General features: G+C 48.2%; 1 protein-coding gene across 1 annotated transcript in view; it reads left to right on the top strand.

Moving 5' to 3' along the window:
• Positions 1–14,917, top strand: part of SCAP (SREBF chaperone) — a 52,815-nt gene that overhangs the window by 27,060 nt on the left and 10,838 nt on the right. The window contains exons 6-13 of the mRNA XM_075704570.1: positions 251–423; positions 1,124–1,250; positions 5,846–5,958; positions 6,873–6,967; positions 11,527–11,625; positions 12,062–12,280; positions 13,288–13,721; positions 14,357–14,551. Of these exons, the coding sequence (XP_075560685.1) occupies positions 251–423; positions 1,124–1,250; positions 5,846–5,958; positions 6,873–6,967; positions 11,527–11,625; positions 12,062–12,280; positions 13,288–13,721; positions 14,357–14,551 (1,455 nt within the window). The remainder of the gene's footprint in view (positions 1–250; positions 424–1,123; positions 1,251–5,845; positions 5,959–6,872; positions 6,968–11,526; positions 11,626–12,061; positions 12,281–13,287; positions 13,722–14,356; positions 14,552–14,917) is intronic.

Raw genomic sequence — 14,917 nt, forward strand, 5'->3', positions numbered from 1 at the left:
AGTCTTCAGCTATCTCTGAATCTTCATAGAAATCAAGGTCTGTGAGATTGCCCCAGTAGAGACGTGACAAATGTAGTTTGGCACGCAGAGGAACAGGCTTAGCAGTCAGGCCTAGAGAGACCAGTGCTTTGTAAGTGTGTAAATCTACGGAGCTTCTTCCTACTTGATCTATACCATCGAGCTCCTCCTTGGAATTGCGTGCTGGTGGTTGTGTACAGCGTGACATCCTCCTGCTTGCTTCTCTTCTCAGGTTCCTCAGCAGCCTCCGCTCTCGCCTCAAGCTGCTGCATCCCAGCCCTAACTGCACACTGCGAGAGGAGAACATCGTTCACGTCCACTTCAAGGAAGAGATTGGCATTGCTGAGCTGATACCCCTCGTCACCACCTACATTATACTCTTCGCTTACATCTACTTCTCCACACGTAGGTTTGTGGGGTGGAGAGCCTTGAGGGGAGAGCAAGCTAATAAGCCACCTATACACCTGCCAGCTGAATATATGTGAGGGATCAGTGGTGGGGTGCCCTTTCCCTGGCTACAGATAAGAGAAGGACTCCTGTCCATAGCACTGCAGTTGCCTCCTGTTTCAGCAGGAAAGGTGGTGTTGAAATTTTACTCTGAACTGTCACGTAGAGAATTAGTAGTCCTGTTTAGCTGATTTCTGCCAGTTTGTCCCTCTTAGCCAGCATGGTGTTACTCCTTGTGATATCTTCTGAGGTGTTTTCTGTCTTACGCAGTTTAAAATGCCATAGTAATGGTGTTTTTTCCAGTTTGGAGAGACTTAATTGGTTGTGAGACAGATCAAATACATGTTCTGATCCGGTGGTTTTAGACCTTACTAGCCACCCATTTCAGTTCCTTTTTTCATGCCCCAACAGTGCTGTGCTGGAACTAGTTTGAGCTGGAAGCCATGCATTACCCTCTGTCCCGTCCTTGTTACAGTACCTCTTAGCTACTGGGAGGATCTGGGAGCTGCACTTCAGCCACTGAGACTGAACTACCATTAATTCTGGGTTGCAGGGCTACATGCTGAAATAAGTCAGGATGAGGATCTCTTCTCCTAGATTTTTTATTAATGTCATTTTCTTCTGCTTGGTAACCAAGACATTGCCTTCTGTTTTTCAGGGAAGATTGACATGGTGAAATCGAAGTGGGGTCTGGCACTGGCAGCGGTCGTGACGGTGCTCAGCTCTCTGCTCATGTCTGTTGGGCTGTGCACGCTATTTGGTTTGACACCTACTCTTAATGGAGGGTACGTTTCCAGCACCAAACCTCTTCCTAAAGAAGGGTAGATGGAGGTGAAATAATTTGAAAACAGCTGTTAAACGCTTAGTCTTTAAGATCTAGTGTTTTTCAAATAAGCTTACGTGATACTATTTTATACACTGATGTGCAAAATTATCATCACCCCCCGTCCTGGGCTGAAGGGCTGTGTGTTTCTCTGCCGGCCAGCAAATAGACCTGCCTGGATCCCAGTCTTCCTGGAGATGCCTTATTGCTTAGCAGTTGGCTCTTTCTGCCTAAAGCAGAAGAAATTGTTGGGACAATGTCTTATTCATAACTTGATTTCCTGGCAGCTAAGCAGGCTCTTACATACCTGCCTCCTGCAGTGACTTGCAGCATCCAGAAGGGCTTGTTACCTTTTCTCCGGCTGACGGAGGTTCATTGCATTTTACTTGGAAAAATCTTTAAAGGTGGCAGAACTGACCTGTGGTATTTGTGCCTGGGAGGCTACCTGCGTAAGTTTGCACCCACCACCAACAGCTGTCAGCTCTTCTTTTAACTGGAGTTCCTGTGCATGTTAGAGTTGGAGTTTGGGACTTTTGATGTGGTTACTACCACGCATTATATTTGTGTCAAGCTGAAAACCCCTGAGAAAGCTCTAACTGGCTCCTCCCCTACCCCAGTTCTACACACTGTTCATTTCTCATGAATTAAAGTTCAGTTCAGAGTCTTTCTTGTGATTTTCAGATCCCTTTCCTAAGTAGGTAAGGAAATAGCCATCATTTTTCTTCCCGTCTCCTCCTCGCAGCTGTACACCGCAGGAACAATGAAAAGTCTGACCCGTGAGGGAGACTCCTCAATGCTGGTGACAGTTCACCAGGAGCCAGGCCTAGATGGAGGAATTCCTCTCCTAGAAGCCTAAAAGAGCTATGAATAATTGACTTCAGAAACTGAAATATTTGTTGTTTCTGGGTTTACTGCTGTGGTGCTTAGGAACCTTAATTATGGATCGAGAACGCATTGTTCTGTGAGCTGTACAGATAGATAGGATCCACTGGGTGTTTATAATTTTAATGCAAGAAAAAAGGCAATATTTGGATGCAGATACATGTTTTGGTGAGTGCAATGACCAAGGCCTTTGTATATAATCAGCCTTACCGTTGTCACACAGAAGGGCTAAACCAATGTAGTCATTCCTCCTACAGGATGGAAAGAGATAATTCAGTCCTTATTTCAAAGAACAATTTTCCAGCAAAATTTCTTTGCCTTAAAATGATCACATGGACAGTTTCCTTTGCGGTTGAAACGGAATTCTTGCAATACTTTATAAATGATGTCCAATTAGATGGAAGACGCATGGATTCTGTGGTGATGGGCTCTGATGACATTAGGTTTTTTTACTTTTGGTGAGTGACCTTTTCCTGCTTCCCCAGTGTCTGCCAGAGCACTTTCCCTCTAGTTACCTGATTCCCCTGGGGAACTGGGGACAGCGTGTCCTTGGTGTGTCCTACACCAGTGGCAACATCCTAGGATTTGGCCAGCTTAGGGCGCAGAGTCTGGTTAAACTTTGATCTGACTTTCAGCCTTTTTTATCCGTTTTGTTTACAGCAGAGCCTTCCAGATGTAGGTGTGTTTGTTTTCATGGTACCTGTATTTATGATAAGCCTTTTTCCCTCACTGGTTTCTGTAAGGTATTAAAATAAAGCTTGTTGCTTAGAGATCAGTGTGTGCTTGCTACAGATATGATACATAAACTGGACCTTAATCATTCTATCAATCAACTTTTATAATGAGTAAGATTTTTACAGAAAATTTTACAGAAATGAAAACTAAGTGGAGATAGCTGACATGACCTATGCAGGATTTAAGAAAGAATAAACAGTGAAGTTGAGGAGAATGCCTGGAGTTCACTGGAGGTGGGATTAGTGCGAGCTGGTGGACTGGGAGGATCTCTAGATGAGTCCAGAGCACAAGCCACCGACCCACAGGTTGGCATCTCGGCTAGGTTAGAGGAATCCCGATCTGAAATGATGAACAACTGCTCCTTGTTGCCTATAAAAAAAGGCCTAAACCGACTAGCTCAAATGTGAACATCTGCAATTTAGGTAAGAGAGGCTGGCGTGATAAATCCTGAAAACCTTCCAAACGTTTTGGATAAACCAGAGGTTGTCTCTCTTCCACAAGTATATATGGAGGCAGAGAAGATCTGTTTTCTTTATGAGTTAACAGTAGTGTTTCTGTTGACTCTCTGGGGTGCTGGATCATACTATGGTCTGGTGTAAGTGTAGATGTTTCAATAGATGGAGATGATACAGCATCTCCCCTTGCTCTTCCTCTTCCTCTTCCTCTTGTAAGCTCTTTCTCAGTGCTTGGGACTGCGTGGTGGAAAATAGAATGGGGATCTCTTGCCATCTGCCTCACTCTGAGTGGGGACAAATGAACTTAGGTTTTGGAGTTGCAGGGTGTGAACAGCTTGTGTTTGTCCTGCACAGAGTCACATTACTCTTCAAGAAAAGCTAATGTCTCTTTGCTTTTAAACTGCTGGTTATTTACCATGAAAACTGCTGGCTGTTCAGGGACTATTGAAACTCATAACCTGGGGCTATTAGTTAATTATCTCCTGCAGTAAAAGTTACTGTTTAAGTAGGACGTAGTTGATGAGAGAATTATGGGTTTTCTTTTCCGTATTTGGACTGCCTTCTGAAGGCTTACTGCAGCTTGTCTGGAAATGGTGCTGGACCTCCTGTGTATCTTGCAGGACTGTGCGTAAGGACAGGACTCCGCAAGGGCTCTGCAAGAACGTACCCCTGCAGACAGCGTGCTCTGCAGGACGGTGCTGCGCTGCGCCGGGCAGCGGAGTTCTCCCTTGTATTTGCTGCATTCTCTTTTATTTAACAATTTCTATCCCTAAGGATTGCAAAGAGCTTTACTCACATCATTCCTGTCCTAAGGTACTGCTCGGAGGAGTGACACAGGTTATGAACGGAAAATGCTTTAGATAAAGGCAGAACTAAGCTGTCCTTTCTAGATTTTGGATTCTTTGACATTAACAGGAAGTTGCCCATGAGAAGCTTACATATATTTTGGGGTTTTTTTCGCTAAGGAAATGCACTTCCTGCACAGGTTTTGGACAGGAGCTGAATGGACCAGTGTGTTGCACCATTGTTAGAGCTGAAATTTGGTTAGGATACCTGGAGGAGGGTGCGTGGAGTTTGTTTTTTGGTTTGTGTAATCTTGATTTCAGTGGAGCTTTTGCTGTTTCAGCTTGCCGTTTGCTCAAGGAATCAATTGGAACAAATTAGCTGAGTTAGCAGTAGTTCCAGACAGGTGTTTTTGTCCAGCTGAGCTTGTAAGGCACAGGCTGCTGACAGCTATGTGTGCGCAAACGCTGCTGAAGCCCAATTCAGATGGCCATAGGCAATCAAAAGCAGCATTTGGGAAGATGGTCCTTGGGGGTTATGGCAGGCAATGGTAGAAAGTAGGAGGTGTTCTTCTGAAACTCTGTTGGTTGCCTGTCTTGGCTGTTAGTGATTTGCCAAGGGTGTGCGTGCATGCATGCACGGATATTCTTTTGGGTCTGTACGTACCAGCACAGCACAAATCCATTACCCTCCCTATTGAAGGCTTTAGTATTTTGCTTAAGTTTAACTGGAAGGAAATCAAGAGATTTACCATGTTCTGGCATGGAACAGCTTTTTCTCTCTGATCTGGATTGTATGTAGTTCAAAAAAGAGGAAGAAATGTAGGGGTGAGACAAAGAGTCGAATACAGTCACGGTGGTGACCTTGGGTGGTCTTACTCTTCTGTGTGCATACACGCTGAAGGGCAAATGCATTTCAGTGCGTTTTCTTGACTCTTGGGTAGAAACTATCCCTGGCAGGATTTAGGACAAAGCATATGTACATTGCACGTTGTTCTCAGCATTGTGGCTTCTGAGCTACCTGGTGTACCGGAGAACAGAGCTCTGTGCACGTTAATTTATCTCCTCCCAACAGAGAAGTCCTTTCACGTGTCTCCTTCAGTGCCCGAGACTGGATTGCTTGCAGCAGCTGCAGGGTGTGGAACCTTGTGCCCTCTGGGTATCTGAACCAGGCACTGCCCATGCTCTTCACTTGAGAATTTTTTTTTTTTTTAAGTTTTGTTTAATCTTTGTTTAAGCTTGGCTGTGATTTATCAGGATTTTCACTGTTGATGGCAGGACACGCTCCCTACCCTCTTGTTGTAATGCGCTCTTGCTGACTAGTTATTACTGAGTCTGTTGCACTGTTGTTCAAAGTCCATCTTTTTGATTTGCACCCCTTTGTACTAAATGCTGTAGACACTCTTCGAAGGACACTGTCCCAACCCTGGGAAGCATTAAGACTAATTTAGTGGTGGTCTACAGTGGCCATTTTCCAGAAAATCATCCAGCTTTGCAAAAACGTTAATATACATCCAGAGCAGATGAAATACAGATCCCTTACCTCATCATAGAGCAATATTATACGAGAAGGGATTTTGCTGACAGCACTGGTTAGTGTTCCCTGGCCTTGACTCTAGGATGCGTATTTACTGCTTAACTTGCATTCTTCCCTTCTTTTTCACCGAGGGTCTCATTCTCTGTTCTGGTTCTGTTTCCTCTAGCGAAATATTTCCATACTTGGTTGTAGTGATTGGCCTAGAGAACGTGCTGGTTCTCACCAAGTCAGTTGTCTCTACGCCCGTTGACCTGGAAGTGAAGCTACGCATCGCCCAAGGTACGCAGCCTGCTCTGGAAAAAATGTTGAGAGTGAAAATTAGGGTAACCCAAGGACTGGGAGATGGGGAACGATCTTAATTCTGGTCTGCGGGGGAAACAAGGACTGTGTGTGTTGAATGTGAATTGGGAATTGTGTTCTATTCGTCTTTTTGTACTGGTTTTGGTAATTCCAAGAACTAATATAAGCCTCTAATTGTGGGTGCTGCTTTTTAAGATTGTTGTCTGAAGCATTGGCTAAACAAGTTTAAAAAAGCGTTAGTAAGGGAGAGCTGTATCTCCTGGTGTAGATATTTAGCACCTTGTCCTCGCGCGTCATGAATATTGTAAGTGCAGTCCACAGGTCATATGAAGTTCTGCTGAGTCTGTGACCAAATTATCTTCTCTATTATAGATACACTCTGTACCTGCATGAGGATTTGAGTGTGCTCAAACCATGGATAAATGGAGTTTGCAAACTTAAAAGATGTTTCTAAACATCAGGGAAGAGAGATTCTAGAGTGATGCCTAGAAAAATCTACCTAGTTTTAAAAATACAAGTGGTTTGTATCCTAGATTGAAAACAGGACTCAACAACTCAGTGGTCCTTTATGCTTCTGAATCCCCGTATTGCCCTGTGCAGTACCCTCCGGCTGCTTAAATCAGGACAGTTTTGTGAGCTGAGAGAGTCACCCTGAGCTCTCTTTGTAGTTAATGATAATCCTGCTAATAAAGACATCGGGGTCTACAGTCCAGTTGTTTGACTTAGATATTCAAAATAGGTCAGATGAATTTTAGCCTGAAGGTACCTTTTTTGACTGTTGTCTATAGATGCCTAATTTTAAAGAAGGGAAATCCAGTTCCTTTTTGCTAAGCTCATGCCTGTCCACAAGCGAACAGTCTCATTTTACCCGTCTTTGCACGTTCTTTCTCCAGGCTTGAGCAATGAGAGCTGGTCGATTATGAAGAATATGGCGACCGAGCTTGGGATCATCTTGATCGGGTATTTCACCCTCGTCCCAGCCATCCAGGTGAGTACGGCTGATCAGTTGGAGTTTGCTGCAGGAATGCGGTGTGCGATACTCTGCTCCCCTCTCTGGCTGATTGGATTAAGAGTCTGTTAGTGGGAAATACGCACATCTCTACAATGAGGATCCCTCCAGGAGCTAGCCTTCCGTCCAGCAGCTGCCCCTCGATCCCCAGTCTCCCCAGTCAGGATCCTTCTAGTAGCTGGGCTTACACATTCAGTTCATCCAGCAGTTGGCCCTGGATCCTTGCTCTCCCCGGTTGCCTTACACAAACGCACAGACGTGTGCGCCCAGGTGGGTCTCAGTGGCTCCCCAGCCCCACAGTCCCTCTGGCAGTTGGCCTGGAGCCCCTGGTCCATCTGGTAGCCAACTCCTCCAGCTCTGTCACTCAGGGACACACACATACCTGGCTCCCAAGCCACTCACCCTGCTCACCAGCTGCCTGGCTCCATAGTCACTAGTGATCGCACACTGACAGGCGTCCTCTGACGCGCTGCAGTTGCTGGTGACGCAGACGTATGGGTCCCTGTGCCCCATGGCCCCCGTTGCGGTTGCTGGTGCTTGGAGCCGCCTCCTTCCAGTTGCCGGCACCACAGACACACGGGCTCGTGCAGGACACGTGGGTTTGGAGAGCCTCTCTCATTGACTCATCGTGATGGCTGTCACCCCCGCACCACGGGGCCGATCGCTTTGCTGCAGCAGCCCTGGGAGGAGCCGGAGCAGGGGCTCGTTTCCCTCCCTCCCGCCCATCCATGCTCCTTGTGTTTGCGGAAATGAGCTTCCTATTGCAGAACTTAACACTGCCCAGTGCCTTTGCTGTGGGGACGCCTTTATTCCAACCTACAAGTGCCTTTTTGTGAGCTGGCTAAGCCACTTTATAAGTGGATGGAACTAAAAAACACCTTAGTGCAGAATGTCTGCTCTGAGAATTAGGGTGGACAGTCTGTTTGGGGCTCTTTCACTGGATTGACAAATCTGTAGGTTTTTACAGCCACGGGTATCGCTGCCTCTTGTTTCATGGGTGGGTAAACTGAGAGTTCAAGGTAGAATGATCTGTCAGGCGTCATGCTGTTGAGTCTGTGTAGCACCGAAAATAGCATCTTCTGCCTCGCAGCGTGGTACTTTCTCTGCTGCACAGTCTCCTTTTCAGGACTGTGCTTGCTGAGTTGCGTCAGGAAGTCGACACCATTTGATTTCTGATCCTTGACCAAGCAGAGCTGGTGCCTGGTGAGCTCCGTGAACAGAAGTTCTGCCTAGACAAATCCTCATCACCAATTCCATAGCACCTCTGCAGCCAGACTTCAGGGAGGTGTCAGCCTGTTGTCTCTGGAAATTTCTAGCAGGTGCAGTCAGTGAGCAAAGGCAGGAGCACCCCAGCATCTACATAGTTGCAGCCTACTCTGGGCGCTCGCTAGGTGCTCGCTGGCCACGCGTGACCTGCATGAAGAGGGGTGGGCTGTGTATATCTGCGCTTTAACATTGGGGAGTCACCAGCAGAGACTGCAGATTAAAGCGTATTGTAATCTAAGAAGATTAAACATTCAGGTTGGACTGGAGCATTGCAGGCTGAACTTCACAGTTCCTGAGCCTCACTCATATCCCAGAGGACGGCAAGAGAGGAGCTATCGTAGAATTCCCCAGGCTACAGCTGTTGTGGCCTAATTTTTTTATTTGAAGCTGATTGCAGAGATTGCTCATCTTGAACGCTGGCGTGATCCATCCTTTGGGTCTAAATTGGGCTCATTCCTAGGGTATATTAGCACCTTCTGGCCTCTGTTTGATTGCTGCACTGCTTGACCTCCGAAAGTGAAGCTTGACAGTACCTGTGAAGCGAGCGTAGTGCCAGCAGCCCTGTCGTGAGGATGCCGCTGGGACAGTTCGCTTTCTTGTTGCACTCTGCTGTAGAGGAGCTCGCAGGGTGTGCTGATTACAGGAGACAGAGGAATGTGATAAAAGGGACGGGGCAGAGCCATGTAAGTGTCAGCAGAGCCATGGGAAAAAGTGACACCATGCCCCCAGCCCCATGGTATCTCTTTTAAAGTACTCCTGTTTATTACGGCGTGCTGACGCCCGCTCTCTGCGCTCTATGTGATCCTGTCTTGCCTCGGATGCTTGCGTTCTCCAGAGGAAGAATCTCGCAGGGATGCTGTCTGTTAGAGACTGACAGCTGCTCTGCTGGAGTCTGGCGTTTGCCCCTTATCTGCGTCCCTGAGAGCGAAGGACACTGTTCAGATAATGCGCTGTACTCGCGTTGCAGAGTCCAAGGAATCTGGCAGAAAGAGAGCCAGGCTGCGTAAATCTGGCAGAGACCTTTGCTCTCGGCTGTCAGAGGGAGCAGCGCGGTGCTGGGGTCGTTGGGGTGCTGTCTGGTGTAGGGAATAACAGAAGAGGGAGGCATTTCGTTGCTGAAGGCTCTCACCTGCCCCAAGGGCTGCAATGGGTCTTGTTGTTTTTCTCAGTTACTACTTGGCAGTGCAACTCGTTTAGCAGAAGGGAATTTTCTATGGTTTCCGTGGCTCTCCTTGTCCTAAAATAGCGTTTGGCTTCAGACGAGAATGGTGCGTCCACTTCAAATCCCTTGTAGTTGTGAGCAGCAATGAAATCCCCTTGCCTTGCACTGCAGGTGGGCAGAGCCCCCTGTTCTCCTGGCACAGCGTCACTGTTGATGGTCCTGAGGTGCTGCAGGGCTGCGTGCTGAGCGCTCGTCCTGTGCTTTCCAGCTCTGATCCGCTGCCTTGTACTGAAGTTCACGCACTGAGCGCCCAATCCTGCGCCCCCTGAAATCACTTTGGGTTTTGCCGTAGGGTGTGCAGTATCCAAGTGTGAGAAGATTTTAGCTTTTCCAGGGGTCGCAACTTCAGGGGTCTCTACTCCTAAGTGGAGTAAGTGGGGGTGTTAACAGAATGAATATCTCTCTGTGCAGAGCCTGCTGTTTGTGGAGCCTGTGTTTGCCGAGGTCTGGGTGAAATCCAGATGGACGCTGCTTTCCTTCTGGTTTTCTCCTTGAGAGAGGAACCTGTGTCGTCTTTTCATCCCTCTGCTCCCAAAACCTCCTGCCAGGTGTTGGGGAAGGGGCTAAAGAGAAAAACATGATGAGAACCTGCTTCCTTGTGCTGCTGCCTCTGGGAGGTGTGGGCAGGGGCAGCTGACCCAGTGGCTTATCTCGTTTCATATCGCACTGATTTTTAAAGAACAAGCAGTTTCGAGAACAGTTTGGACAGGAGGGGGGGGCTTCAAGGTTTGTGTAGAGGTTTTGGATAGCCTTTCACGCTATCTCTTTCCATTTCGATGTGCTGATATTGGCCTCCAGCCTTATGCAAGAAGCTGGGGCAGACATCGGGAGGAAGGGGACCAAAGAAACGAATCCCTACGGCCTCTCTCCTTCCCCTTAGGTGGATGTGTCCCGGCTTGGTCTGCAGGTAGCAAGAATGCCACGCCTGGGGCACCAGCAGGCAGGCAGCGCATGGCCGTGGTGTTTGCCGGCTCTGTTCTGCAAGCGAGGGCCCGACTCTTTAATCCGTTGTTTAGCCCAAGGTTTTTCCTCCTGCTTACGTTCAGCTGACTTGATCTCGCCATGTTTACTAGATCCTATTTGGGTCCTGACAGGTCCTGACAGAAATTTGTAACTCCAAGGGAAACAAAACGCCTCTCAAAAATATTTTAATTCTGTGTTGCTGTGAAGTTTTGAATGTAGTGAGGGAGAGGGGACAGCACGTAGCATTCATGGGGGTTAGGGTAAGAGCGTGCACTTGTTTTATAGGGATGATCTGGGAGCTGACTGCATTTCTGCTGCTGGGCAGAATCTGTTAATCCTTATTTCTGCAATGGCACCTGCTGGGAAAAGCGGAGCATTACAGCAAGTTTAGGAAACGCCGGCTTTTGCAAACGTTGTTTCCCATATACTTGGTGTTTACAGACCTCTGAGAGCGGGAATGAAACTTTTTTTCCAGGAGCATAGGAATGAAATTTGCTCATCAAATATGCATCAGCCAAAAGTGTGATTTAAGCCAAAATGGTTTAGCTGGGGCCCTGGAGAACGGCTACAAACAAGTACGCAGATGTGCAGCGACTACAGTGGTCTGTCTGTGGTTGGAGAGGGATTGATCCAGTTCCTGAGCAACCCGTGTTCCTGGAGGAATTAATTTTAAATCGGGGATGAGGTTTATTGGTAAAGTGCAGGAAACTGCCACCGCTGGAGGCTGTTTGGCTTTGTGATTTGAACACACGGGCAGGGAGGCCGAGAGTGCTGGCTGCAGCCCTGCCACAGCTTTGTGAACTGGGAAGACATCCTCTACCAGTTTTTGCTTTAGCGCTTTGATGTTTTATGACTAAGAAGAAAAAAGAATGCGAGCGTGAATAAATATGGTCTTGAGTTCTCACACAGACTTTTCTAGCACTAAACTCTCAACTATTACAAAATATTGATACTGGGATTTGTCAGTAAAATAGACTCAGGCCTGCGCTCTGGGCAAGACCTTGCTGACTTTCCCTTTTTTCTAAAGTTGAAATATTTACCGTTGTCTCTGCAGCTGCCGTAGCTAATCAATGTGTCCTGTCTGCAGGAGTTCTGCCTCTTCGCTGTGGTCGGCCTGGTGTCTGACTTCTTTCTGCAGATGTTTTTCTTCACTACCGTGCTGTCCATTGACATTCGCCGTATGGAGGTAAGGAAGGGCCAAGAACACGGGGGTTTGCCTTGGGTCTTCCTTCCCTGCTATTGTGGAAGGATTAAAGGAAGCACGTCCTGTGATTTTCACTCTCTAAACAGAAAAGACTGAGCTGTAAAAGTTCTGGGGCGGTACTTGCTTGGTTACACAGACACAGGGACTGGGGACAGGATGCTTGAGGGAACAAGACACCCTCAGGTATATAAACGTGCAGATTTGGGGTAAATGTGCTGGAAGGAGACACAGTCACAAACAGATGACTGTGGCTGGGCGAAAAAGAGAGTGCGTGCTGGAGAGGAGCTGGGACAGATTGACTCGAGGGTGAAGGTGGGAGCTCAGGCGTAAGCCTTTATCAAAGGTAGTGACTGCGCACACATTTCTCTTGAGGGACCTCGTCACCACGGCTCTCACACGTTTGCTTTTCTCTTGGCAGCTCGCTGATCTGAACAAACGGTTGCCAGCAGAAGCCTGCATGCCCCCAGCGAAGCCTGTCAGCCGCTCTCAGCGCTACGAACGCCAGCCAGCTATGCGACCCGCCACCCCCCACACCATCACCCTGCAGCCATCGTCTTTCAGGAATCTGCGCCTGCCAAAGAGGCTGCGGGTGATCTACTTCTTCGCCAGGACACGGCTGGCCCAGAGACTCATCATGGTATGCCATGTGGTGTTTGTCACCTGGTGCCTCTTCCTGCTGGCCACTAACCCAACCCAAATAGGCTTGGGGGGGGGGGGGGGGGGGGGGGGGGGCGCGGAAAACCCCCAACATTTTCATGCATCCTTGTTCCCCTGCAAGACTTACGCTGCCCCGTGGTAAATACAGTTCAAGAAACACTTCCCTAAGAACATTGCTCTGTGTGCATTAGCTCCAGGGCTCCGCTGTTTGCATAGTGTTTGGGTGGTAGTGCGTAATTTTCTGATATTTGCTATGAGACAAAAATCTGCTTTTATATAAGCAGATTTTCAAGTCTGTGTATGAGTGGAGAGAGAAGAAGAGCAGAAATCATGTTTTATTCCTGCAGATAATGTGGACTAAAGACATGGAGATATTTTGCTACATGAAAGACTAAGGCTTTTGCTTTTGCAGGTGTAACTGCAGCAGTTGCACCAGTTACTGCCCCTGCTTGTCTCCCCCATCTCTGTTCTGGGTCTCTATAATGGAAGCGGAGGAACGTGTGTGTTCCTCGGCTTTACAAACCGCAGCCTGGTCTGTTACTGTCAACTAACATCCATGGCAGTTTAAGTTAAATTAATACATCTGTCTGTGAACCGTGGCTGCTGCAGTAGGCCTTGCAGCGTTCATGAACCAGCACCCTGAATTAAGCCTTTCCAGCCCCATTTGAGGGTGGCAGAGCCGCTGGTCCCAGCCGCCAGCAAGGAGTCTCTTCCCTGCCACGCATTGGTGTGGGAGGAGCGGGGTTCCTGCCGTCAGGTAGAGGCGGAGGGCTCACAGAATAGTAGCGTTCAGTTTTTGTGCATGCTGTGCAACCTCTCCCAATCCTCTTAGAGGATAAGCATCTCCTGGGAGTAAGACCAGAACTGGGTGCCCGGCATTCCTTTGGTTGGGATGTTGTTGGTCAGCTCAGCCAGCTGACGAGTGTTGGAGGCGGGGTGTGAAGGCCAGGTACTAAACGAGCTTGTCTCCTTGCTCATCGTGTGTAGGCTGGGACGGTGATCTGGATTGGAATCCTGGTTTACACGGATCCTGCTGGTCTCCGCACCTACCTCACGTCCCAGGTCACCGAACAGAGTCCTTTGGGTGAAGCAGGTCTGCCTCCTATGCCTGTTCCTGGAGGGGTCCTTCCTGCTGGGGACCCCAAGATTGATCTCTCAGTCTTCCCGTCGGACCCTATACAGCTGTCAGAAAACCAGACGCAGCAGCGGGAGCAGAAGTCAGGGCTGGAGTCCCTGAGCGGGCTGGAGACAAACCAGCACACTTGGGCCCACGGACCAGAGGGCAAAGGGAATGGACAGACGGAGCTTGGAGCTGAAGCAGAGGTTACCTGGGGAGCAGAGGATGAGGAGATTTGGAGGAAGCTTTCCTTCAGACACTGGCCATCCCTCTTCAGCTACTACAATATCACTCTGGCCAAAAGGCAAGTGGGCTGGCACCAACTGCCGCAGGCACTCTGTGTTGTGAAACTGACCCCAAGCGTTTTTCTTTCTTCTGTCCTTCGTCCTTCTGAGTTAGATAATTTGTGTTCCACGTGGCTTACTCCAGATGCGTCTTCAGGAGGAGACGGTTAAACAGGCCCTCCTCTGTGGTGCAGAGGTGCCAAACTCTCCAGGACTATCTAAGGGTTGTGTTTCAATCTGCGCTCTTGGGTGTGTTACTTGCTTGTTGTCTTCCCTTACCCTGGAGGCGACGTTTAGAATTTTGTAAAACAATATACGATCATCTGTAAGTGATAGGGATGGTGCATGTGAGGAATAGAGACATCTAAATCTATGTGATCCATTTGATCTCATCAGTAGCTCATTCCACTGTTGGCTCTTAACCTCTTCCATGGAGTTAAGGGTTAAGACCTGGGAAGCAGCTTTAGAGAAAAATATTTCAAAGGAGGTCTTTAGTTTAGAATTTAGTTTAGAATTCCTGAAACTACTGGACTGAAAGTACGTAGTGAGACCTACCTTGGCTGCTAGTGAGGAGATGGGCTGGGTAACCTATTAGGATTTTTGTGTCTTTTGCGTTTGTTCTTCCTAAGCTATTCTCATCTTTCTGTTCCTTCAGGTACATCAGCATCCTTCCAGCAATCCCTGTCACGCTGTACCTGAACCCACAAGAGGCCTTAGAAGTGCGGCATCCCCAGGAGGCTAACCGCTACCACCCCTTCCTATCTTCAAGCGGTGGGAAGCAGGATGCTGAAGCTCAGCCTGACCAAGCCTCATCCAAGCTGCAAGGGCACCAGGATGTCACCCTTTACAAGTAAAAGAGTCCTTGATACAGCCTTCTGACTATGCCTTAACTCCCTTGGAGACATGGGCTGCTCTTTGGCTCTTCTCCTGGAGGAAGAACAAAAAATATTTGTAAAACTTCAGTGCAAAATCCTGTAGTGCTCAGGACACTCCAGCCTAGCTAGCACAGCATTGAATTAATCTCTCCTGGCACTGGTTTTTCTGAGTTCCCTGGCAGGAGATGGTGTGTGCAGCCCAGGTTGTTAGCGGGCATTCCTGTTGGTGGGAGCTGCTTGTCAATATAGGTCAATGACATACATGAACATGAGCCAGCAGTGTGCCCAGGTGGCCAAGGCCGACAGCATCCTGGCTTGTGTCAGGAATAGCGTGGCCAGCA

This window comes from Pelecanus crispus, chromosome 2 (genome assembly GCF_030463565.1).
Source record: "Pelecanus crispus isolate bPelCri1 chromosome 2, bPelCri1.pri, whole genome shotgun sequence".
Taxonomy (NCBI): Eukaryota; Metazoa; Chordata; class Aves; order Pelecaniformes; family Pelecanidae; genus Pelecanus; species Pelecanus crispus.